At 44.9% G+C, this 26,170-nt stretch overlaps 1 protein-coding gene across 2 annotated transcripts; it reads left to right on the top strand.

The window, feature by feature from the left end:
• The first annotated feature begins 2,285 nt into the window (after window positions 1-2,285).
• On the top strand, window positions 2,286-22,491 carry LOC125447107 (serine/arginine-rich splicing factor 3-like). Of its 2 annotated transcripts, XR_009443023.1 has the most exons (6): window positions 2,286-2,391; window positions 6,653-6,883; window positions 8,806-8,949; window positions 12,944-13,554; window positions 16,404-16,496; window positions 18,746-18,766. XR_009443023.1 is itself a non-coding variant. In XM_048521234.1 (5 exons), the coding sequence occupies exons 2-5, from the start codon at window positions 6,675-6,677 to the stop codon at window positions 18,771-18,773; spliced, it is 474 nt and encodes a 157-aa protein (XP_048377191.1). In that variant the 5' UTR covers window positions 2,286-2,391; window positions 6,653-6,674; the 3' UTR covers window positions 18,774-22,491. The 2 variants fall into 2 exon arrangements, 1 of the variants encoding a protein (XP_048377191.1); XM_048521234.1 differs by lacking the exon at window positions 12,944-13,554 and having other exon boundaries at window positions 18,746-22,491.
• Window positions 22,492-26,170: the final 3,679 nt, after the last annotated feature.

Genomic DNA, 26,170 nt, shown 5'->3' with positions numbered 1-26,170 from the left:
GCGGAGAGCTGCACATTCTGCAGGCCATGGGTACCCGCATGGGCCCAAGCTATGCCTGCCTCTTTGTAGGTTACGTGGAACAGTCCCTCTTCTGTACCTACGCTGGCCCTAAACCCCGCCTCTTCCTCCGTTACTTCGATGACTGTATCGGCACTGACTTGTGCTCCTACAAGGAGCTCAAATAGTTCATCCACTTCACCAACACCTTCCAACCCAACCTTAAGTTCACCTGGGCCATCTCTAAAACCTCTCTCACCTTCCTTGACCTCTCTGTCTCCATCTCCGGCAACCACCTAGAAACCGATATCCATTTCAAGTGCACCAACTCCCACAGCTACCGAAAATACACCTCCTCCCACCCACCTTCCTGCAAAAATGCCATCCCCTATTCCCAACTCCTTCGCCTCCACCGCTGCTGCTCCCAGGATGAGGCATTTCATTCCCGTACATCTCAGATGCCCTCATTTTTCAAGGACCACAACATCCCCCCCCCTCAGTGGTCGAGAATGCCCTCAACCGTGTCTCCCACTTTTCCCGCAACTCATGCCTCACACCCCATCCCTGCAATAACCACCAAAAGAGAATCTCCCTTGTCCTTACCCCATGATCCAACGCACCATATTCCGACACTTCCGCCATCTGCCATCCGACCCTACCACCAAAGACATTTTTTCCTTCCCACCCTTATCTGCTTTCTAGAGGGACCACTCTCTCTGTGACTCCCTTGTCCGCTCCACACTCCCCTCCAGCCCCACCACACCTGGCACTTTCCCCTGAACCCGCAGGAAGTGCTACACCTGCCCCCACACCTCCTCCCTCAACCCCATCCCAGGCCCCAAGGAGCCTTTCCACATCAAGCAGATGTTCACCTGTGCATCTGCTAATGTGGTATACTGTATCAGCTGTTCCCATTGTGGGGTCCTCTACATCAGGGAAACCAAGCGGAGGCTTGGGGACCGCTTTGCAGAACATCTATGCTCGGTTCGCACTAAACAACTGCACCTCCCCGTCGCAAACCATTTCGACTCTCCCTCCCTTTCCTCAGATGACATGTCCATCCTGGGCCTCCTGCAGTGCCACAACGATGCCACCTGAAAGTTGCAGGAACAGCAACTCATATTCTGCTTGGGAACCCTGCAGCCCAATGGTATCAATGTGGACTTCACAAGCTTCAAAATCTCCTCTCGCCCCACTGCATCCCAAAACCAGCTCAGCCTCCCCAACCGGTCCTTGCTCCCACCTATCCCCTCCTCCCACCTCAAGCCCCACACCCATCTCCTACCTACTCACCTCATCCCACCCCCTTGACCTGTCCGTCCTCCCTGGACTGACCTATCTCCTTCCTACATCCCCACCAACACTCACCTTTACTGGCTCCATCCCCGCCTCTTTAACTTGTCTGTCTCCTCTCCACCTATCTTCTCCTCTGTCCATCTTTTATCTGCCTCTCCCTATTTATTTCAGAACCCCCTTCCCACCCCCCATTTCTGATGAAGGGTCTAGGCCCAAAACGTCAAGGTCTCCTGCTCAGCCTGTTCTGTTCATCCAGCTCTACACCTTGTCAATTTTGAATTTAAAGCTTGTCTCACTGACAGTGGCCATCAGCAATTGTTTTTAAAAAAACCACAACTGGTTCAATCATGTCCTTTGGAAAAGGAAATTTGCCACCCTTGCCCAGTCTCACCTACATGTGACTCCAGACCCACGGCAATGCGGTTGACTCGTAACTGCAATGGCTTAGCAAGTCACTTAGTAGTTTAGGGCAATTAGGGATGAGCAACAAACGTTGACCCAAAGGCTCAGACTCAACTCCCAACCTCTCTCTACGAAGCCCAATTTCCACATTGGCTGAAAAGCGGTTTTCACTCCTGCCTAGTGGTGGCGCTGCGGACAGGCGGCGCTCACGTTCCTCATGAGCGGGTCACCTCTTGCAGCTACCTTGACACCTCGTTAGCCTAACCGTTTTCCACCGGACGCAACAGTCTGGTGGAGAAATCCCGCCTCCTCGCGTGACGCTGAAAGGATTGGTCAGACTGCGACGGCTCCGTGACAGGCTTATTATTTGATTGGGGCAAATTCCTGTTACTCAGACGTTTGCCCCGCCCTACACATGGGTTTGCAACCCACTATTGGTCAATTTGAAAGCGGGTGGTGCCAGTGTGGTGATAATGAATGTCAATCAGGATATTGCTGAATGCGATTGGTTAGAATCTCCATCACGCAAACACCTCACGATCGGAGCTGTCGGAAAGGCGGTCAAGAGGGATTTGATTGGTTGGAGTAGCTGTCAATCAATCAGGGTGCGTGTCCGACATTTTGTGGGAACGAGCGGCGGGTGGAGGGGTTAGGGAGTGAGTAAGTGAGAAAGGAGTCAATGTGAAGAGGTGAAAGGTAAGAAGCAAGAGAAAAAGTTAAAGTACGGTCAGGGATGGAGCTGAGGGCGGCGGGCAGGGGAGAAGGGGTCGGGGCAGAGGGTATCGCAGACAGAAAACCGGGGCTGGAGCAGCAAAAGGAAATTCAGCCCAAACGACCCCTCCGCTCACACCGCCCCCCCAACCCCCACCCCACACCACACCCTCCCCCCGCCACACCACACCCTCCCACCACCCCCCCCCCACATCACCCCCCCCAACCCCACATCACCCCCCCAACCCCACATCACTCACCCCGACATCACCCCCTCTTCCACCCCCACCCGACATCTCACCCCCCCCACCCGACATCTCACCCCCCCCCGACATCACCCACGCCCCCCAGACATCATCACCCCCCCCAGACATCATCACCCCCCCCAGACATCATCACCCCCCCAGACATTATCACCCCCCCCCCAGACATTATCACCCCCCCCCCAGACATTATCACCCCCCCCAGACATCATCACCCCCCCCAGACATCATCACGCTCTTCCCCCAGACATCATCACCCCCCCAGACATCATCACCCTCTTTCCCCCCCTGACATCACCCCCCTCTTCCCCACCCTCGACATCACCCCCCCCTCTTCTCCCCCCCCGACATCACCCCCCCCTCTTCTCCCCCCCCGACATCACCCCCCCTCGACATCATCCCCCTCTGCCCCGTGACATCACCCCCCCTCTCCCCCCCCGACATCACCCCCCCTCTCCGCCCCCCCCTCTCCGCCCCCGACATCACCCCCCTCTCTCCCCCCCCGACATCTCCCCCCCCCGACATCTCCCCCCCCCGACATCTCCCCCCCCCGACATCTCCCCCCCCCGACATCTCCCCCCCCCGACATCTCTCCCCCCCGACATCTCTCCCCCCCGACATCTCTCCCCCCCGACATCTCTCCCCCCCGACATCTCTCCCCCCCGACATCTCTCCCCCCCGACATCTCCCCCCCCCGACATCTCCCCCCCCCGACATCTCCCCCCCCCGACATCTCCCCCCCCCGACATCTCCCCCCCCCGACATCTCCCCCCCCCGACATATCCCCCCCCGACATATCCCCCCCCGACATCTCCCCCCCCGACATCTTCCCCCCCCGACATCTCCCCCCCCGACATCTCCCCCCCTCTCCCCCCCCGACATCACCCCCCCCACATCGCCCCCCCCCCCACATCGCCCCCCCCCACATCGCGCCCCCCCCCACATCGCGCCCCCCCCCACATCGCCCCCCCCCACATCGCCCCCCCCCACATCGCCCCCCCCCACATCGCCCCCCCCCACATCGCCGCCCCCCCCCCCACATCGCCCCCCCCACATATCGCGCCCCCCCACATCGCGCCCCCCCCACATCGCGCCCCCCCCACATCGCGCCCCCCCCACATCGCGCCCCCCCCACATCGCGCCCCCCCCCCACATCGCGCCCCCCCCCCACATCGCGCCCCCATCACATCGCGCCCCCATCACATCGCGCCCCCCCCACATCGCGCCCCCCCCACATCGCCCCCCCCCACATCGCCCCCCCCCACATCGCCCCCCCCCACATCGCCGCCCCCCCCATCGCCGCCCCCCCCACATCGCGCCCCCCATCGCCCCCCGCCACATCACCCCCCCCACATCACCCCCCCCCACATCACCCCCCCCCCCACATCACCCCCCCCCACATCACCCCCCCCACATCACCCCCCCCCCCACATCACCCCCCCCCCACATCACCCCCCCCCCCACATCACCCCCCCCCCACATCACCCCCCCCACATCACCCCCCCCCACATCACCCCCCCTCACTTCACCCCCCCTCACTTCACCCCCCCTCACTTCACCCCCCCTCACTTCACCCCCCCCACATCACCCCCCCCACATCACCCCCCCCACATCACCCCCCCCACATCACCCCCCCCCACATCACCCCCCCCCACATCACCCCCCCCCACATCACCCCCTCCCACATCACCCCCTCCCACATCACCCCCTCCCACATCACCCCCCCCCACATCACCCCCCCCCACATCACCCCCCCCCACATCACCGCCCCCCACATCACCCCCCCCCCACATCACCCCCTCCCACATCACCCCCTCTTCCCCCCCCCACATCTCCCCTCCCACCTTCCCCCCCACCTTCCCCCCACCCCTCCACCTTCCCCCCCCACCTTCCCCCCCCCCACCCTTCCCCCCCCCCACCTTTCCCCTCCCACACCTTTCCCCTCCCACACCTTTCCCCTCCCACACCTTCCCCCCCCCCACCTTCCCCCCCCACCTTCCCCCCCCCCACCTTCACCCCCCCCACCTTCACCTTCCCCCCCCCCCCCACCTTCACCTTCCCCCCCCCCACCTTCACCTTCCCCCCCCCCACCTTTCCCCTCCTCCCCCCCCCACCATTTCTCCCCCCCCCACCATTTCTCCCCCCCCCACCATTTCTCCCCCCCCCACCATTTCTCTCTCCCCCCCCCCACATCTCTCTCCCCCCCCCACATCTCTCTCCCCCCCCCACATCTCTCTCCCCCCCCCCCACATCTCTCCCCCCCCCCCACATCTCTCCCCCCCCCCCCACATCTCTCCCCCCCCCCACATCTCTCCCCCCCCCACATCTCTCTCTCCCCCCCCCCACATCTCCCTCCCCCCCCCCACATCTCCCCCCCCCCACATCTCTCTCCCCCCCCCACATCTCTCTCCCCCCCCCCCCCACATCTCTCTCCCCCCCCCCCCACATCTCTCTCCCCCCCCCCCCACATCTCTCTCTCCCCCCCCCCACATCTCTCTCTCCCCCCCCCACCCCGCCGCCATCCTGTATCTCACACCTCCACCGTATATCTCTCACACACTCCCACCACACCCAATTCCCCCCACCCCTACAGCCCTCCAACACTACACTTTCTCAACTCCACTGCCCACCACCGTGTTCTTCCCACCCACCTACATATTCTCCCCACTGGGCACGTTCTTCCTCTCGACTCCTCCCCCCCCGTGCCCATTCCCCCCACGCCCGCTTCACGCCCCCACTCAACCCCACGCCCGCTTCCCCCCCCCTGCTCGACCCTGTGCCTGCTTCCCCCCACCCTATGCTCGTTTTGCCCCTGTGCCTGTTTTCCTCTGCACCCGGTTTCCCCCCCCCCGACCATTTCGCCCAACCCGCACACATTTTCCCCCTCCTCTCCCAACCCCACCCTCTCATTCTCTCCTACCCACACATTCTACCCCCAACTCCCCCATTACCAATATCATTACCATTACCAGTGATGCCTCTTTCAAGGAACTGTGTATTTGCTCCCCAAGGTCTCTGTTCAGCAACAGTCCCCAACCCCCTACAATTAACTGTGGAAGTCTTGCCCTGGTTTTTTCTTAGCAAAATACAACACCTTGCATTTATCCAAGTTAAAGTCCATCTGCTACTACCTTTCCCATTGGCCCAACTGTTGGCAATCTCGTAGTCTGAAATAACTTCCACTGTTCATTAAACCACCAAACTTGGTGTAATCCACAAATTTACTAGCCATGCCTCCTATATTCACATCCAAATCGTTTACCTAAGTGACAAACAGTGGAGCCACCACTGATCCTTGTGGCACACTGCTGGTCACAGGCCTCCAGTATGTATAACAATGCTCTACCACTACCCTGTCTCCTACTGTCATTCCAATTTTGTATCCAGTTGCCTGGATCCCCTGTCATTTAATCTTACGAACCAGTCTACCGTGTGGAACCTTGCTAAAGTTCATGTTGACAGCATCGACTACCCTGCCTTCAATTATTTTCCTGGTCACTCTTCAAAAAAACTCAATCAAGTTTGTGAGACACTATTTTTCGTGCACAATATCATAACTGTCTATCCCTAATCAGTCCTTGCTTTTCCAAATACATGTAAATTCTGTCTCAGGATACCCTACAACAGACTCACCGGTTTATTGTTCCCTGGATCTTCCTTGCAGCCTTTCATGAATGATGGCACAACATTGTGGCCAGTAAATGTTGGCATAGCTAGTGATGCCCTCATTCCTTGAATTAATTTTAAAATAAGGCATAAGTGTGGGCTGATTCCGTTAAGCTTGAATTACTTGTCTTTCAAGGAAATACTGAAAATCTTCAGAGAATATTCGAATGTAATGACTTGTTTCTTTTTAACTGATTTGTTGCAATGTGCTAAAATGTATCAGTGCTATGGCATTTGAACAGTGCAAGTCCTTATCAGTGTAATGTTAGGGATGTGTCTCCTGATGTTGGATTTATTTTGTTCTTTGCTTCATAAAGCAAAACTTTTAATCCCTGAGCAATGATGCGTCGTGATTCGTGTCCGCTGGACTGCAAAGTCTACGTGGGTGACCTCGGAACCAATGGAAACAAGACTGAGCTGGAGCGGTCCTTCAGTTATTATGGACCTCTGCGCAATGTGTGGGTTGCACGAAACCCACCAGGCTTTGCATTTGTCGAATTTGAAGACCCCCGTGATGCAGCTGATGCTGTACGAGAATTGGATGGCAGGTATTGCAGATATTTGCATGTGAAGGGGAAGAGACTTTGAGACCAGCGCTTTAATGTGTACTTCCAAAAGTTTAATTCTTGTTGCTGTACCGTAGAGTCATAGACTCCTACTTGCACAGAAACAGACCCCTTAGTCTAATTAGTCCATGCTGATCATAATCCCAAATTAAACTAGTTCCACCTACCTGCAAGTGCCCATATCCCTCCAAATGTTTATTATTCATGAACTTATCCAAATGTCTTTTAAACATTGTAAGTGTATCTGCATCCATTACTACTTCTGGAAGTTCATTCCATATACAAACCACTCTGTTTAAAATGAAATGCTCCTGATGTCTTCTTAAATCTTTCTCCACACATCTTAAAAATATGCGCCCTCGACTTGAAATCCCTCACCTTATCTTATACACCCCTCATGATTTTATAAACCTCTATAAGGTCATCACTTAACCTCTTATACTCCAATGAGAAAAGTCCCAGCCTATTCAGTCTCTCCTTACAACTGAAACCCTCCATCCCCAGCAACATCCTCATATCTCTTCTCCAGCTTAATTTCCTTCCTGCACCAGGGCAATTAGAACTGGACACAGTACTCCAAAAGAGGCCTCACTAATGTCCCCTACAATCTCAACATGACTTCTGAACTCCTACACTCAAGGTCTGAGCAATGAAGTCCGGCATGCTTAAATGTCTTCATAACCATACTGTTTGCCTATGACTCACATTTCAAAGAATTATTTACCTGAACATGTAGGCGTCTTTGTTCTATAACTCTTCCTGAGGTCCTACTTTTAATTATATAAGTCCTACCCATGCTTATTTTACCAAAGTACAATACCTTGCATTAATTCAAAGAAAACTCCATTTGTCACTCCTCGTCATTTTCACCGTCCACCATACCACTCCACATTATAAAACTTCTGACAAAATTTAATAAGGCGGTAGGAATGACCTGCAAAAAAATAATGGGACGGCTAAGGTCAGAAAAATCCTGAGTCTTTGGAGGAAATTGCCCATAAGTGTGTGTGTGCTTTTCAAACCTTCTTTGAAATGTACATCGTGCTTTGAAATTGCTGGTGGCAGACAGAATGGGAGAAGAGTATGTTTTTCTGGAGTATGGTAGAAATCCTCTGGGCTGTGAGCAAAGGCTGTTTGATGTGTATCTCCCTTAATCCTTCAGGTTCAAAGACAGTTTTAGTTTTTCTATTCATGCTTAGTGTGATTGAGACTGATGAGGCCGTGAGCTGTTAATTATTGTCTCTGTCAGTCACTCTTGATCAATTGGCAGAAACCGTGTCAAATGTATTTTTTTGTCCGAGCTCAGAATCTGTGTTCTCCTGTCTCTTTTTAGAGAAGTGATTCTTTCCAGTCATTGGTCCACTCGTGCTGTGTGCCCTCCAGTAGCTCACCGAAGTGGCTATCTATATGCATGAACCTTATTAGAGAGGTTTACATTAGCCCCAGTTCCCATCCATATCCAACATCTGCATTCATCTGTTCTGCAGTCGATTTTGCTAGTGGCATCCTATGACCAATAAATTCTCTCTGTAATCCGTAATCTATGGAACTGATTGTGTTGTCCAGTTGTTGTTCTGACTGAGGTGAACTGACAAAAATATAGACTGAGATTTGTCAAAAATATAGACTGATATTCAAAATAGGCAACTTCTACTTGGTGGTTTGGAGCTACACAAGACAGTGCCTTCACCTGGTATGTCCGACCAATTTGAAATGTTTAAGTTGTTAACAGTAGAATTTTGAACTGATTTCCTGTGGTCAAAGAGCAGTTGTATTGTTGTAATTTTAACCTTTGAGGAATTATGAGATATCTGCCATGTTGAAATTCAACTGCAGTGGAGAAAATAGAAACATTTTCCATTTTTGTGACTCCTTTATGGCCAGTTGTGATCTCTTAACTGCAGAACATTGTGTGGAGTTCGTGTACGAGTGGAGCTGTCCTCTGGTGAAAGGAGGAAGCGTTATCGTGGGCCGCCACCACCCTGGACCAGGCGACCTCGTTATGATGAATATCGCCATCGCAGCCCACAACGCAGACGCTACTCAAGGTGAGATTGGATCCATTGAAAGTAAGAAAAAATTATGATTTCCTTTTACCCCACGTACTATCCCTTCTTGTGAATACGTGTGCAAGCTGGAACAGGTTTGGGGATGGATAGGACCTCATTTGAGGTGTGGAAGCAGCACAAGATTGAAGTTGGGCCCATCATGGCCACTGAAATGATGAAATTTGTGCTTTGTAAACTTTTTCTCGTCACGGTAACTGTGGTAGAACCACGTTACTGCAATGCTGAAAAATTGAAGAGATTCCTGTACAATAACATCTTAAGATCTAAAATTTTTACATTTTCCCCTGATCACTATATAGACACATATGTTTTAACGATAGTATCTTTGAGGTCGTGTATTTTCTTATATTGGATTAAGAGTGGTCGGTGACTTCACTGTTATCCTCAATTTATGAATTTCATTTAACTAAATGTGTTTTTGATTTGAAGATATTGAAAGGCCACTCTGCTATATAAACACAGTTAGCCCCTTTCTCTATTGCTCGCAGTGATATGCTTTTTGCTTTAATGCCCAACAGTCCTTGTTACAGCTGAATCTATCTCAAATTTGACTTTCCACCCATTAGTCACTCTCTGCAATTAAGCCCATTGAGTAGCTAGTTGAATACTGCAGAATGAATCCAAGTAGCCAACTTGAAAAGATAATTTATCTAACAACATGGAATAATCTGTTCAAAGTGTCAGTGAATTTCATTATCATTTGACAAGTTCACAGTTGCTTTGTGTGCATATTAGAGAGCTTTATTTTAATTCCAGTCTTTGGGTCCCTGTGATTGGCTTTAGAAACCTTGAAGGGATCCTAGATGAGATTCTGTCACTACTATGACAAGCCATTCCGACTGGGCATCTGACTGAAAGAGGAATGTGATATATACAATAGGAGTTCTCATCTAGGGATTTAGTCTTAGAAGAGGGTGTTGCCCATTTAAGTCGGAATTGAGTTATTTTACCCCTCGTGATTGTGAATGTTTGGAAATACCTATCCGAGACAACTGTAGAGTTTGAACCATTGAATATATTCAGGGCTTTTTAATAGATGAGGATTCGAGAGTTTGCGGGAGCAGACTGGAAAGTGGAGTTGAGTCCATTATCAGATCAGCCAGATCTTACTGAATGGTACAGCAGGTTTGAGGCCAAATGGTCTATTCCGCATATTTCTTATGTTCTTATCAACTGCTGGGCTGATTTTTCAATTTCGAACACTCTTCATGAGTAATTCTGTCAGAACAATTTCAAGGCAACAAGTTTTCAGAATCATAAATCACAGTGGAAATCAGTTACTTAGTTGCTTTCAAAGCCTTGAGATGATATTGTTGGCTGGAAGTTGCCCTGTTGTGCTTTCTAATGTGTAGTGGTAATCTCTTCTTGTGCCAGCATTTACTGTTACTGCACTTTATGTTATTGACATAATGTGTGCACAAGGGGATGAGTCATTGATGCTCCCACTTCTGGTCCAGAACAAATTGTGAGGTTATCAGGTGATGCTGCTCCTGGCATAGAATACACCTTGAGTAATTGCTACTTTTTCAAGTTGTTATCAAATTGGAATTCAGTTTCATTTCCAGTAATTATTGAGGCTTGTGCCCATTAGATTAAAAAGGAAGAGGAGGATCACTGAGGGTACCCTCCATCCTTGATTAGTATTTCGTTATCCCCGCTGGAAAGTATGTGTTGACACCAAGGTCAAGCTAAGTTGCCACATACTCCAATTTAAAACCTTCTAAAAACTCAATAATCTCCATTCGAATCTGAAAATGTATCAGACGAATGCTGCAGGCCATTAACACAATCAAGAATAAAAATGCCTTTTATGGGGAAAACAATGACCAAAGATGCACTAGGCCTTGTTCAGTGCTAAGGATTGGTTTAGTCTTACCCCAAGATATCAACTTTATTCTGTGCAAGACAATTGCTAATTGTGGATTTAAAGCAGCACTGGGAAAAACCTGAGTAAATTATTTCACCTTGCTACATATGCCCCAGGCAAAACAGAGAAACATAACTTTTATTTAAGATAGTTACGTCTTCAATTGAAATGTGCCTTTTTCAGGTTCTACTTACTTCAATTTCAGTCTATGCTTTTTTGCTCATTTTTCTCATGGGTGTTATTCAGTAGCACCTGATAATCTTGTGCAGTAGGCCGTAGTGAGGTTGTGGAATTGTGGTCTCTCCTTGCTCCAATCTAGAAAGAATTCCTGGATGGGAATTACTTCTTGCACTCCTTTAGTGACAATGGGTTTCGTTAAGTCTGGAAGAGAGTCTATCCTGGGGATCTAGCTGCTTATTAATGTCTAGGACAGCAATGAGATGTTTCTGAAATGTACTTTTGTACTTTGCTGCTAAACAGAGAGCTTAAAGTGAGAAATGGGGATGTTTAAAAAGACACCTGACCCTAAAGCTTTAAGCTTTAAAATACAAGATGGCGATGTACATCTTGTTTGCTACCTCTACCGAGTGATGCCATTTAAGCTTTTGGATTTCTCTTGAACTCTTCTCCTTTGCCTATCAACAGGACAGCGAGTGTAAAGAAGGTCACGTAGCTGCATTCTGAAATATGAGCTACTAAGATGACAGTTGTACTGTCTGTAGTATATCAAGCTATAGTTTGTCTTTTCATGTAAGGATATTGGTCTAGAGCTTTAAACATGAGATTTTGCTGTTAGTGTTCCAGGCTGAAATGTTATGTTCATGTGTAGCTGTTACATTCTCTATGCAAGCTATCAGCTGAGTTAAGATTTGTGTACTTTTATTGGCTAGAAGGTTCTTTGTTATCTAAAGCAGAAAGTTATGCAGGTTTATCTATAATTGTGTAATTTATTACACTTATCTTCAGACATTAAATATTTCAGGGTCTTCCACATGTTCCATTTACAAATTCTATGTGAATTTTGGATTCTTTAAAACAATGTTGCTTTTTTTAATCAGGAGCGACAGTTCCACATATTGTGTTTCTCAGAGGCCATTTTCAAAATGCTGACTGTAGGTATGCAGGCCAGTGCTTCCTTGCTCAATGCTCTCCTGTATATTTGACCATGATACCCACCATGGTTGCAATAGATCATGCTACCATTAGTGAAAGTTGCTGGATAGTAATCAAGGGCAACAAACTCCTCTCTTCCCTTGAGATACAGTTGGTTCTGATACAATGCATGGCTCTGTTCGCGGCAATTTTCTTATGCCGCGGTATCGCACAACAGCCTTGCCAGAAAAACTAATGGGCCGGAATCACGTTATAGCCGATTTAGGTAAAGAAAGTTCGCATTCTACAAATAGCAATCTAAATTTTTCGATTATGTTAAAGCCAATTCACGGGGAAGAAGCATGCATTATAGCAGAATTGACTGCACTAAGATCAGTGATTGTTGTCATAGGTCAAGGATCAAACTTCATACGTTTTGGCTCAGTCAGGTTTTAAGACAGAACCTGTTATCTTTCAAAGTTTTCATTTCTCCTTGAGCTGAGAGCAGGCCTCGTGATTTCCAACGGTTCAGATGTGGCCTTTGAGAACTGCAAAGTGTTCGCGCTAACATTTATTGCAATTGTTTATCGGTGTTAAATCAGTGCTGAGTCAAACCAATTTCTGGAAAATGGCATCTTGTTTCAAAACCTACTTTGTGGTGATATGGTAATAAATTACATGATTGATTTGCCAAATTGTTCATGGTCCCTCTTGGACCCCATTATACTTCGAAAAATGCAGAGGAATGACGTTTCCTGTAAATGCAGGAAATACCTAAAGTTGGTGGAAGTTTGAAACATTATTGGGATAATCAAAATAGACAACTGTTTTGACTCAACGCTTAATACTGTGACAAAACCTAACAATTAGAATTCTCTTCTGGTTTAAATCAGTGTTGAATCATTGTGTCTAATACTAATGATTGTATTTAAAAATTGAATGAAGTTCCATCTTAATTGGTTAGATAGTAACTGGTGTTTCTGTGCATTTTTTTTCTTTTGATGAAATGTGCAGTTGAAACCCACGCACTCACCCCCTACCCCCCTTTCAGAGAGCGTCCACTTCTCCAAGTCTGCATTAGCCAATCAACTGATTGTGTCAACATCTGGGGGATCAGCGCGCCCCAATATAAACAACGGCTCACACTTCAAATGTCCAGCATTCACGTGTGTCTGTGAGTGTGTGCAACCGAATGACCAACCGCTCGACCAGCAAGTTTGGGTCCTTTTCTGCGTACCCCAGCACGCTGTTAAAACAACCGTCCCTTCTCTACTGTTTCTGCTGGCAGCCATAACGACCAAACAGCCAACGGGGGAAAATAAAATAACCATCTGAAATCCTCTCGATTCATCTGTGGGGTGTGGTTGTCCGTCAGCCTTTGCAAACCCAAGGCCCGCATCGGCAGTAATCTGGTATCAACGCACTCTAAAAGGGGCTGCTTCAATTGGTCTCCATGCCAACGCACAGCAGATAAATTAATGCCTTTTTTATTTTTTTTTAATTCTACACTATACATCGTACATGAATCCAGCTTTTCAGGGCCCTTTTTAACCTCCCCACACTACCATCGCCAAATGCCACGCCCTGCAGACGGCTGTTGATTTACTATAATGTTGACTATTCTAGTAAGTTTTATCTGCTTTTTACGTTTTGAATCGAGAATTCGATCTGTATTCTTCCCATTACCACTGTTCCATTATTAGCAGTTTTCAAACCCTTTCCCTTCTGGGACCATTCGCACCTCTGTCCAAGTGTTCGTAGCCATGGACTCAAATTTCTATATTTTCTGGAGTATGAAGTAATTTGTTTTCTGTTGAACTCTAACTGTTCCCTCAGGAAAAAAAAGATAAAATTCTGGAGAATCATTCAGTTGTTGTGTGGGCTGTGTATCCATGTATTGAAAGCTTCCTCTTGGATGCTGATAGGTAGCCCAGCTGTCTGCTTGCGTTTTGTTTTTATTCGACTTTAATTTTTGCCAATTAGCTTCATTTGTGCTGTGGCGCCAGTTTAGAAGTGCCTAAATCACTGCTAAAGGCAGTCTAAAGGAGTGTCTGTGGCACAGCGTAATAATATTGTGTTATCTCTTGTGTTATTTGCTGCCAATCTTCCCATTCCCTTTGAAATCAGGCAGCAGGCCTGTTTTAATTCTAAATTTGAACCTACAACATGTCCAGCTGTGGAATAGTCTTCAGGTGGAATTCTGTTCCATATTTCCATCCCCTTTTTCCAACAAAGACAAGAGAATGATTATAGGCAATTTTAGTTATCCCAGTTTCCAGTTTTCAAATGGAGAACCACTTAGTTTTTACCCAATAGCTTTTGTTAACCTCTCCCTTTTGATGAAGGTACCTGATCTTCATACAGCATTAGCTTGAAGTGAGGACTCGCTCTTTTGAGCTATTGTACGTGTCCTGTCCTTTTTTTGGTGCAGGTTGTTGCATCATTTCAGAAAATCCTTTGGATATTGTAACTGGGCCAGGCTCAACACTCTTCTAACTGACCATAGAGTGTAAATGCCATTTGAGTTTCCATTTGAACCCGTAGTCAGAGCCAGTAGCAAAAATTGACTTCCATTGCTTGCATTCTGCACCTTTCTGATCTGCATGGTTAGATCCCACTTTCCTTAAAACTATCCCAGTATCATGTGAAATCTTGAGATAGGTTTGGAAGTTACTTAGCTGCAGTAACTGTAGCCAGTACATGCACCTCCCACAAGCAAACAGCAGTTGCTTTTTAAAGGATCCTTTTAGTAATAGGACAATCTGTTGTAAACCAGATTGATCAGCCTGGCCCTACTTCACAATCCAGATCTTGCAGATTGCGGTTGGCTTAATTTTAAAATGAGTCCTTCGATAGGAGGGCAATGTGGTCCAAGTTATGAATGTCTCTGACTTCTGTCAACACGTTATTATTGAGCTTACAGGCACACTGGCAGCATGGTGGCTACCAGGCTGTCTTAATCCAAACACATTGATTTATTTAAAGTTGCTTGATGTTTTATCATAATAAAGAGGACCTAAGATCCCGGTATTGATTAAACATTTGGGGCTGAATCTGCATTTGGAAATGCCCAACTCTATTTATAATTTGGCATTGGTCCTTGTGGAAAGTGATCACTGCTGCCAAGCCATATCAGTTGAGTGTGTGTGGTGCAAACACTGCTTCTAGATGCCCATAGTCATGGTAAAAGGAATTACCTTGATTAGAAATTACCATTCGACCACTCTGATCCTGATAACTTTTTTTTTAAAGAAACCAGTGAGGGGCTTGTGAAAGAGTCCTGAAGCTTTCACTGAATCAGATTTAACATTTCTTGGGCACAGACATGAAAAATTGCTCATTAAATTAGGTGGACCTGTAACTGCATTAATGCCAGTATATCATCCAGTCTGTTTTGTGCTGAAATAGGGCAGAAAGTTAAATTATGACTGATGTTTGCTTAAGTAGTCTGTTTAGTTTGTTTTCACCATAAATTCCCAAATAGATCATGCCAAATTTGGCTTTTCAAAAGCCTGAAGATTGAGAAAAAGGAAAGGTTCCAGAAACTGTCCTACTGAGTTCCTGGCAATAAATAAGTCAGAGTAGATAGGCATGTTGATATAATAAGGAGAAATGCTGTATAGGAAGCATTAAATTATACCAGGAAGTTTCAAGGATAATTGATCATTTTGTTAGCATTAAAAAAAACAAGGTGAGGCACAGGTTGTGAAGCTTCCTCTGCTGGTCCTTACCTACCTGACTCTGGGAGTAAGAGACCCAAGGTCCACAGCCCTGAGGAAGGAGGACAGCAGCAGTGAGTAAGTAAATTGAGGTGTACGTTTTTTTGGAGTGGGTATTGGTTTCTCAAGTGGTTACTGCCTTCAACGCATCCATTGATTGTGCTGGGCACCGGACTTCATTATAGGGATAACATTCGGGAGGGCAATTAGGATTAACTTGCTTCATCAAGAGAACAGTAGACCTAATTTTTTTTGTGCCAATAACATATCACTAAATGGTAGTAGTGTTCTTAGCTGGAATAAGACTGTATTTTTAAAAACATTTAGTCTGTCCATTTTCAAAAGGGCTGCCAAAACATTTCTAGTTAAAGGCGTAATTTTGATTGGATCTAAAATAATATAACCAAGTGAATTTGGCTGTTTTCACCGAATATTTTTAATACTGTGATTTTAAAGGATGTATTGAGTTCTTGCACTTGCATGTGTCGAACCAAGTGTATTCATTTTTAAAGTATTGTTGATTCTGTAGGCATTTGCCGACTTATTCATAAAATACATCAACAGCGTTTAGACATAGTAAAATGGGGTGCGGAGACAATCTGATTTGGGTTATTCCGTAAGCAGTCATTTTTTATTGAAGGGTTTTTCCTTCTACATTTTGAGGTCCCTCCATGTTATTGCGCTCAAGTAATGGGAGTTCTGGCACTTGGCAAAGGTTGGTCTTGTCTAATCTTGTATCGTATACTCCATAATAGGTCTCGATCCAGAGAGAATCGACGTCGCGAGCGATCTATTTCACGGGATAGAGTACGCCGAGAGCCATCAAGATCTTTCTCCAGATCTCTTAGGTTAGTAATAGCATGTCTTGTTTTAGATTCTTCCATTGGGATGCTTGGTGCAGAAATACACTGATACAATTTGGAACCATACAGATTTCAAGGATTCTTTGATTTGATTACTGGATCACGCTGTGTTGGACAGGATAAAAGGAGAAGAAATCACTTACGTAGCCTGTAGTGGAATATGGGAGTTGGTTGATTACTTGGCTGGATGGCTGGTTTTCAATTTAAGGGAAGCCAACAGCATGGTTTCAGGGGCTCTCTTTCTCAAATTCTCAAGTTGCCTGAGGCGTGGTGACCGTTAGGTTAAATCTCTTGCTAATGAGAGAGTACCTCTATGGTTTGGTACTTTACCTGTACTGGAAAAGCTTGCATGTTGGAGTGCCAAGTGTGACAATTCCACTTACTTGAAAAATTGACAATTGGGCTGCAGTACTTAGAGCTTCTAGAAAATGTGAACATGGACCACCCCCATCATTCAGACCTTTCAGGACAGGAGATGCAAAGGCCAACAAAGAACTACAGTCAGTTCTAAGAAATTGAAGGATGTTTGAATGATCCAAAATCTTGCAATAAAATGTTCCACATGTTTCATTTCATGTGCTTTTGATGTTTTTAAAATTAATTTTCCTCCTACCATTTCCATCAACAGTACGGTGGTGATTGAGACGGTGAAATGTTAGGTAATATTCTAAAGCCTCCACTTGGTGTCAAATGTTGAGTGTTCAGGGATGACCTTCTAACTCTCCTCCACCTTGGTTTCAAACCTACACATTAACTTCTAACAAATAGGGAAAATTACTGTGTACAGTGCCCAGGCATACAGGTTTTAACAGCCTGTTAGGTCCATGCTAGAATATTAGTGTGAATATCTCCCAGAGGCATTTGTCAACTTTGGTCACAAATGACATTTCAGTCTTGGAAAAATTTGCAGCTGTGTGAACTATAATCCCATGCAACCCAGAAACACTTTTATTTTTACTTGGCCTGTGTGACAAGTGACTAGCTATGTATTTCTCAACACTCGTGGTAAATGGCTAAACAGAGGACTAAATTAGGATGGATCCTGAGGTGGTTTGTGCAGGATTTGATCTCATGGAAGGCTAAGTGCAATCTTGAGATTGCTCTTGACCACTTGTATGCCTTAATTGTTGAGCAATTTGCTGCTGATGTTGCAATGAGTAGCATGCCGAGGGGCTGTCACAACAAGCAGATAAATGCATGGCAATGAAAAATACTAATGGGGTCTTTAATTAAAAACAATTGATGAATGGTGGGGAAGACAAGGGAAATTAAGAGGTTTGCTCTGCAGCACAGTGTGAAAATTATAAGGGTATATTTACAAAGTACTGTTCCTGCCAGCCAGTCTCACACGGTAACAACCCCAAGCACCTTTCAGTTGTAAAGGTGGAATGTCGCAGAAGCAGGAAGAGACCACTGTACATTTTAATCATGGATTACAGGCATTGTTATCTGAAAATCAGTGTCTGTTTACCTAGTAGATCCTGAAAATCTGCCTGTGCTGTTGTGTTGGTTAGGACACGAGATGGCATACAGTCTATCATTTTAATAGGCTCTCTGAGCTTTTGACTACCCTGACTTTGCTCTCATGTTGATTGTATTGCCTTCATCTGCCTAGCTCATGAGTCTTGAAATTCCTCTGTAAGCACCTCTGCTGCAATCTCTTCGTTAAGACATTTCTCAAACCTACTTTGTCTAGCCAAGGTTTTGGTTAACTAGGAATAAAATTAATCACAGTATTGGCATGGTGTCAAATTTAGATTTGTGCTCCTGTGAAGCAATTTGGAAATTTTACCATGTTAATGTTGTGCTAGAAATGTGAGTGTACACCTGAGTTACTCACAGCATTGAATTAAAAATTGAGCTCGGATGGCATCATGACCTTGACATATGCAGAGATGTCTGCACAGGTGCTTCCAATTAATAGTTATACCTAACATGCCAAACTATTAGTAACTTGCAATCCTGTCAGTGTGTCAGGCAGTATCTAAAAGTCAACAGGTTGGCTTGCGATGTGTGTAGTCTTCTAACGTAAAAATTCACCTGCAAATTAAGTTGGGGACCTTTGAGTGCCAGTAACAACTTAGATTGTGATACTTGGAATTCCAGTATTACTTTTAAAGTTTGAAAAACACTGCCCTTGAGTCAAGATATTGTGTGAAGCAAACTGTTGAACTCCATTTTGTCTGTGTTTCTGCCTCGTCACTGATTCATTTTTGTTTCTTCTCTCCCTGCAGTCGCTCTCGGTCCATAGAGAGAAAATAGCATCTGTGGTGGAAACAGCCTTCTCTCCACTCCACCCTCTTGGCAGTGAAGAGTACCTGTTCTTCTCCTTCTGAAATTCTGTGATTGGTGAAGGTTGAAAAGCAGCTGGGAGAGGGAGAAATTTCTTTGTGGGAGAGAGGGGCTGAAATTTGTTTTATTGAAGGATGAGCATTATTTAGTAGCTCTCAATTTTTGGGACTTTTTTAAAACACAAAGACAAAAAAAAACTTATGACTCAAAAGCTATGAAAATTCTACTGCTCACCAGAGAAGGGTGTCAGACCAGTGTTCAAACAGTAACAAAGCCTATATTCATTCTCAATAACTTGTTTCATTTACATATCCAATAATCTCAGTAGCTTTTCACAGAATCCTTTCGGTGTTTTTATTGCTTATTACAGTGCAATGAAAGGCTATTGTAACTGGACGTAGGGTTTTTTCCCCAGCAAGGTATAGTACCCTTTTAACGTGGCACAAGTGATGCATTTGAACTACTTTTTCTTGAGGTCTAAGTTTGGAAGCGGGGCGGCACCTTTCAGTTGGGAGTCGCACTCAGTGAACGCAATGTTGTGTTTGGGATGATGAAGCAAATAGTAGGACTGAGACTGGAAAATAAGATTGCAGAAAGCTGGCCAGTAACTGTTGCTTGACCTTTGTGCAAAAAGTCGAACAATTCTTAGAATTCTTAGTAATGATGAAGGGATCTTTACTGATTGTGAAAGTGGTCATTGTTTGTCCCCTTAGGACTTCGGTGCTACTTTACCGGTTGTGGTTCTCGGGATGTATAGTTCACTTCTTGTCCCCGTTAGTCTCACTGCTTCTGATAATAGTTCTTGAGATCTGTGCAACTCTATGTTCTGAGAGTTTCTACAAGCATAGAAATTTCTGATTTTTTTCAGTACACATTGATGGCAGCAGAAGAACTTGGTAATTCTAAATCAAGCTAAAATCCCATTCTTGTAAATTAAGCAACTACAACATTGGTGACAGCCCAGAGAGGACTCCCACAACCCTCCTGCCTGATGGCAGATGCTGTTGTCCGTCTGCTACAGCTTCTCTTAATTTCTGTTCCCTTGGCATTCCAGCTAAAGGATTTTGAAAGATAATTCACGATTTTAAGGTGTGGATTTGATTGTGTGCTGCACTGTTCATCTTGAAGAGTCCAGAGTGCACTGTGGAACAGGCACTTCACTTTGACTGCCACATTTTGTCAAAAAGCTGAGACGCTTGTTGCCAACAAGCCAGCATTAATTTTTCTTTTGGCTTCCAAACCTACAGCAGCTCTGCTGAAAACCTTTCATCTCCTCTTAACTACTGGTGATATTGTAGTGCATCAGTCACCACTCTACAATTGCCTGTAGTAACATTTTATTTCAGGAGCAATTTTTGTGAACATTTGACTGGAAGCATTCAATTGGAGTTTGATTTGTGTTCCTGTTGCATCTTGGTGCTGGCTGCTTGATGTTCTTTTAGTTTTGGACATAAGAAATTATGAAAGCACAAACAGGAAGTCAATGCACTCAGCAGAAATCCCATATTAACCATTGGCTTTGATCAGATCGGGGTACTGCATTGTTTTAGTCAGATGTCTCTCAGCTCATTCTTTCCTGGGTCAGTTTCCTGAATCAAAAGTTTAGAATGCAGGCTAATATTTTCTCACTGTCTAGTGAAAACTTGTGTTATTGGGTATACGGCAACCATCCAAAGTTCTTCTGTTTAAAATTAGAGATCTAAATATTTAAAATGCTAAGAATGAAGTAACTATAGAATATAGTACCTGTTACAAACATTCAAGAACATGCCCACATGAAAAAATGTGGAATGGGGCAGTAGGAGTGAAAGCACATGGACTTAGTCTTGCTGCAGCAACTCACTTATTTGTCATTGTCATTTTTTGCCTTGGATTTTGTTTTAAATAATTTAATTCTCCAAAAGCTTAAAAATTTGAGAGTCCCTGTTTGCTCCATCAGATGTAGGAGAACACTTGCTGCTTCGTGTGAAAATACTCATGGACCAAATCAACCAATATAGGAAGAGAAGAAAATGTTCCTCGCTCTGCCACTTCTCCCCTCTCTAATATCTGTTCATTTATTTAGTGTATTCCCATTGCAGTTGGTGGAACGGGATTGGGTATGGGAATGGCAGCTATGCCTGTATTTCATGCATCATTCATAGCCCTTCAGTAACATTGCAAGGCTACAGTAAACTGCTATAACGAGGTGTGGAGGTGGATCATACTCCAGCATCAGCAGTTCCTACTATCTCACAATAAACTGCTGTTCCTCTAGGCTTAACTCAAGTTGACAATATTTTAGAATAACAAGAAGTACTGGATGAGTTATTGTGCTCCTCATTGTTAGAAGTGACATGTACCTGGATATTAGGGTAGTGAACTCTAACTACTGCTTCCTAAATAAGAGCAGCTGCTGAAGGGTAAATTAGTCGAGGGGTTCCTATGCAAACTTAACTGCTGTCAAGCTTAGTCAACGGACTAACCTTCACTTTAATCAAGCTTTTTTACCCAGCCATCTGACTAGATCATTCCAATTATTCTGTTAAGCGTTTTAATGCTGTTTTCTGAACATCCTCTACCCCCAACTCTGAAAGCATTCATAGACATGATTTTCATTTCTTGATGTTGTCACGTGAACCTGTTGTTTTTGAGATCAATATTTTGGTATTTCACTGTTAGAAGTGAGGTCAGTAGCCTGTTTTTAAGTGAATGTTCTGAAGATGTACACAAAGCCTGTCACTTTGTTTGGGAACCTGTATAAATTGTTTTAATCTCAAACATAGACTGGCATTCATTAGCCCATAATGTCTAGTTTATTAGTGGAAAAGTCACCAAAACCCGTTCCTCATTTGGTTAGTTTTGGAATGCCACCCTAGAGAGGGCAACTCTAGAAAATGTTTAAATAATGGAGTGTAAAGTAATTGTCTCTAAACCATCAATGTTATTTTTCATTGAACTGGAGGTGGCATGTTTGGAAAAATAGCGTTTCTGCAATTGTGCAGGAAGAGACTGTTGCAGTGTGCCTACTACTGTGGACTGATTTTAGATTAAAAACATAATTAATTGGGAGCACTTATGTTCACAGGTTTGCTCCATTTTGTTTCCAAATTTGCTTATTAAGCACTGTTTACCTCATCATTGTTTATCAGAGTAATGAATTTTTAGAACAAAAACTGTCTGCATGGTACTTTCGCATTTAGCTATTTTACAGTATACTTGCTGCGACAACATTATTAAAGACAAGTTCCTGAAACTGTTATGTATTTACAAACCCTATACCCAGCGACAATTTAACCTCACTCTGTGAAAAGCTGTGTGAGAGTTAAGATGTCCAGGTGCACATTTGCGAGCGTTTTTTTCCTTGCTGTTGGACAAGCTGTTCAGTTAATTAAATTTTTGATTTTTTTTTAAGAACCCAGAGCCAGGTTAAGTTGTTGCCGAAGTATTAGAACACAGTACTTAATAGCCCTTGGTGTGACATGAGCTAAGAAAATGGTTTTTGATTGTCTACCTAAGATTATTTTGTGGCACCAGCAAAGCATAGCAGAGTCCTCCTGATGTCACTGGACATCTGCAACCAAACTGTTGACACACTTTTTTTTAAACAGGACGATTGATGTGAGCTGGATTGACGTTTTGATATCTGTTTTCCTTTGTTCTGTGTTTGTCAGATTTCAACATAAAGGTTATTACAACCCACCTGTCATCTTTAGTGTGTTGCTTGCAGTCATTTATGAGCTACCCCTGTTAAAATGTTCTTACTACAGAATTGCTCTCAAACATGAGTACGTATGCGCACACACACACCAGCCCCAGTGGCCTGCTGCTGCACACTCTCCAGTCCTCTGATTCTCAGCTGTGAGGGCTGTATGCACAGAGGATTTTACATATCGATGGTAGCTTCAAGTGTTTGTTGCAGGTTCTCGATAGGGTGCATGTGGAGGTTGTTTTCTCCTTGTGGGAGATTCTAGAACCAAATGACATTATCTCACAGTAAGGGCTAGCTTTCGTGACAGAGCTGAGGAAGAATTTCTTCTTTGAGGGTAGTGAAATTGGAGTTCTTTACTGCAGAGGACTGCAAAAGCCTGGGTTATTAAATATATTCAAGGCTGAGATCTTTTAATCTATATGTGAATCAGGGGTTTTGGGGGACAGGAAGGAGAGTGGAGTTGAGGATGATCAAATCTGCCATGATCTGATTTAATGGCAGAGCAGATTTGATGAGCTGAATGGCTTACATCTGCTGCATAATCTTTTGGCCATACTGTTCCATGCCAACCAACATTTGCCACTGCCCTTGATAATGCTGGTAGCTGTGGGAGGAGGCTACGTGGTTGAGGACAACACAGGCTGGACAAAGTGACTGCATGCTTCAAGCTGTTTAAAGCTGTGAGACTAGAAGGAATTTCTTTACTCAGGTGTTGAATCTTTGGAATTCCCTGATCCAGTGGGATGTGAATGTTCAGACTTTGCATATGTTTGAGACTAGTACATGTCTGTATATTAAAAAGGAATTGACAGAAAAATAGCTTTGAGGTAGAAGATTGTCCATAATCCATGACAAAGCAAGCTTGAGGTGTTGAATGGCCCATTCCTCTTTATTTCTTGGGTAGCACTGAGAATCTTCCAAATAAACAAGTCCTCTAGCAAGGACCACCATCTAATCACCTTTTGCTTTTCACCAATGCTGACATCAGAAACCAACAGATTAATGGTTTCAATTAGTAGAATCTATACATTATTCCTTTTTTAAAATTCAGTTTTGAGTTTTAAGTTTCACAAAGATGTTGGAAACGGCCCTCAAAGAAAAGTAATCGTGCTGAATTTTGTAAGTACAGAAATGTTATGCCAGCTTTAATAATGTTTAATAGCCTAGTGATATTATTGCTAGACTATTAATCAAGAAACTCAGCTAATGAATGTTCTAGGAACTGGTTCAAATCCCCACCACATTAGATGATAGAATTTGTATTCCATAAAAGGAATCTGAAATTAAGGTTCTAATGATGACCATTAAACTTTTACTGACTATTAGAAAAACCCATCTGGTTCACTAATGTCCTTTAGGAAAGGAAATCTGTCATCCTTACCTTACGTATGACTCCATAACAATGTGATTGACTCTTAACTATCCTCTGGGCAATTAGGGGTAAACGCTGGCCGAGCCAGCGATGCCCTCATCCTGAGTGAATTTTTTAAAAAAGCTCAAGATGAGGGCTAAAACTATACCACAAAATTTGGTAATTTGTTTCATCCTGTAGACGTTGTGAATTTGGTGCCCTCTAACTACACCTGCCATTTCAGTAACCTTACCCAAATGAACAACACAATGTCAGTCTTTTATGGCAGAATACAAGATTTCCAATGACCATTGTGTGATTTCCCAGTTTCATTCCTGAATAGCCGATATCAAATTTTACAGTGCTGTTGATCCTCCCACCAGAGGACATTGAGCGACCAAAGGTTCTTCTGAGCTCCCCCATCAAATTCTTTTAATGTTTGGAACACTTCATTCAGATCATCTGTAAGATTCTAAACTCAGTCATTTTTTACATAAACTATTCCTTGTAACTTACCCCCTAAATTTAAAGGGTATTTAGATGGTTATTTGATGAGTTATAGAGATCTGTAGTGCAGCAAAAGGTCCTTTGGCCCAATATATTTGCACGAGTCAAAAACTTTTTAAATCCCATTTTCCAGCACATGGCCCATAGCCTTGCCATTACAAATGCACATCTAAATGCTTCGTAAATGTTGAGGGTTTTTGCCTCTACCACCCTTACAGGTAGCAAGCTCCAGATTTCCACCATCCTCTAGGCGAAAATGTTTTTCCGTACATCTACTCTAAACCTGCTGCCCTTAACTATGAGGAGCAACGTGCAGGCCAAAGGCAGGTGACTGATTGTGAGTGTACTGCCATTTTGGAGAGTTTGGGTACGGCTAAAAAGCCACCACCTACATTGTAACAACTCAGATTTTGTAACCTTTGGTATTTGGTGAATCTACTGCAACTCAAAGACTGTGATGTTGTTTTTGAACTATTTTTCTCGAAGCTGAGTTCCGAATATATGACTCAGGTACGACTTCCCATTTTGTTCGTCTGTTTCTAGATTGCTCTTTGTACCCGTTCATAAGAAGGATTGGGTAATTTGGTGACACAACTGCTCTTTTCATGTGTTGTGTGCCAGATAAATTTTTAACTTCAAGGACAGCCAAATTGAAACTTGATTTAGCACCTGCAAATTTTGGCAATATTATCTCTGGGCTAGTATCTCTCATTTACAGATTGTATAACCCTGAGAGTTCACTTCTACTTTTCTGGCTGCATTTTTAGGAAACATTTCACTGACAGCATTGTTCAATTTTTTTTGAGTTCTATTGACGAACTTCTGAAAGCAAGTTCTTAAAGAGTTGACCCTGACTTAAGCAGCAAGTTAGGGATCATGTTGCACTTGTTGCTTCTTTTGCTTCAATTCAGGGAATGAGTTGTCAAGCAATATTTCCCCTTGATGATGGTCTTGCATCTCCCATTGTAGCAGTGATATTCTTTTCCCCAGTCACTGAAAACATCTTTGAATTGTGTAAAACTTACAGCATAAGTTCCAGGGGCCTTTCGGGAAGCCGGTGAGTCGGTGATTTTTAAAACTTTAAAAGCTTACCTCGAGCGTTGGAGCCCTCCATTTCTTGTTGCAGCAGCAGCAGCACCTCGGAGCAGAGGTTTCTGGGAAGGGGGGGGGACTCTTTTTTCATCCCTCAGCTATATAAGTGATTGTTGTGTAAACCCGAGACCCTACCCTTGTAGGGCCTCCCACCCGTCCACCACCTCTAACCTTTTACACCAGGGACAAATCAGGTAAGCTTCTCTTTTTTTTAAACTTTCTGTTTAGGGCGTTAGCAGGGATGGCAGTGCAGGTAGAGGAATGTTCCTCCTGCATGATGTATGAGGTGAGGGACGCCATTAGTGTTCCATCCAAATACGTCTGCAGAAAGTGCACCCAACTCTTGCACCTCCAAGACTGCGTTAGGGAACTGGAGCCGGGAGCTGGATGAACTTTGGATCATTCGGGAGGCAGAGTCAGTGAGAGACAAGAGTTACAAGGAAGTAGTTACTCCTAAGCGTGAAGAAAGCTGGGTAAGTGTTGGCGGGGGGGGGAAGCAATCAGTGCAGGGATCCCCTGTTGTCATTCCCCTGAAAAACAAATATACCGTTTTGGATACTGTTGGGGGGGCCGACTTAGCAGGAGCATGCACTGGGGTGCAGGTCTCTGGCACAGAGTCTGTCCCTCTTGCACAGAAGGGAAGGGGGGATAGGAAGAGAGTGATAGTCATTGGGGACTCAATAGTTAGAGGGACTGATAGAAGGTTTGCTGGGAACGAAAGAGACT

This window comes from Stegostoma tigrinum, chromosome 38 (assembly GCF_030684315.1).
Source record: "Stegostoma tigrinum isolate sSteTig4 chromosome 38, sSteTig4.hap1, whole genome shotgun sequence".
NCBI classification, from domain to species: Eukaryota; Metazoa; Chordata; class Chondrichthyes; order Orectolobiformes; family Stegostomatidae; genus Stegostoma; species Stegostoma tigrinum.
This window is presented reverse-complemented; position numbering and strand designations above follow the sequence as displayed.

What these genes read in the sequence shown, in the direction of transcription:
- LOC125447107 (XM_048521234.1), top strand. Translation starts at nt 6,675, where the DNA reads ATGATGCGTCGTGATTCGTGTCCGCTGGACTGCAAAGTCTACGTGGGT. An exon ending in GTACGAGAATTGGATGGCAG is followed by an intron (nt 6,884 to 8,805) that starts GTATTGCAGATA and finishes TCTTAACTGCAG; the next exon opens with AACATTGTGTGGAGTTCGTG. An exon ending in TCTTTCTCCAGATCTCTTAG is followed by an intron (nt 16,497 to 18,745) that starts GTTAGTAATAGC and finishes CTCTCCCTGCAG; the next exon opens with TCGCTCTCGGTCCATAGAGA.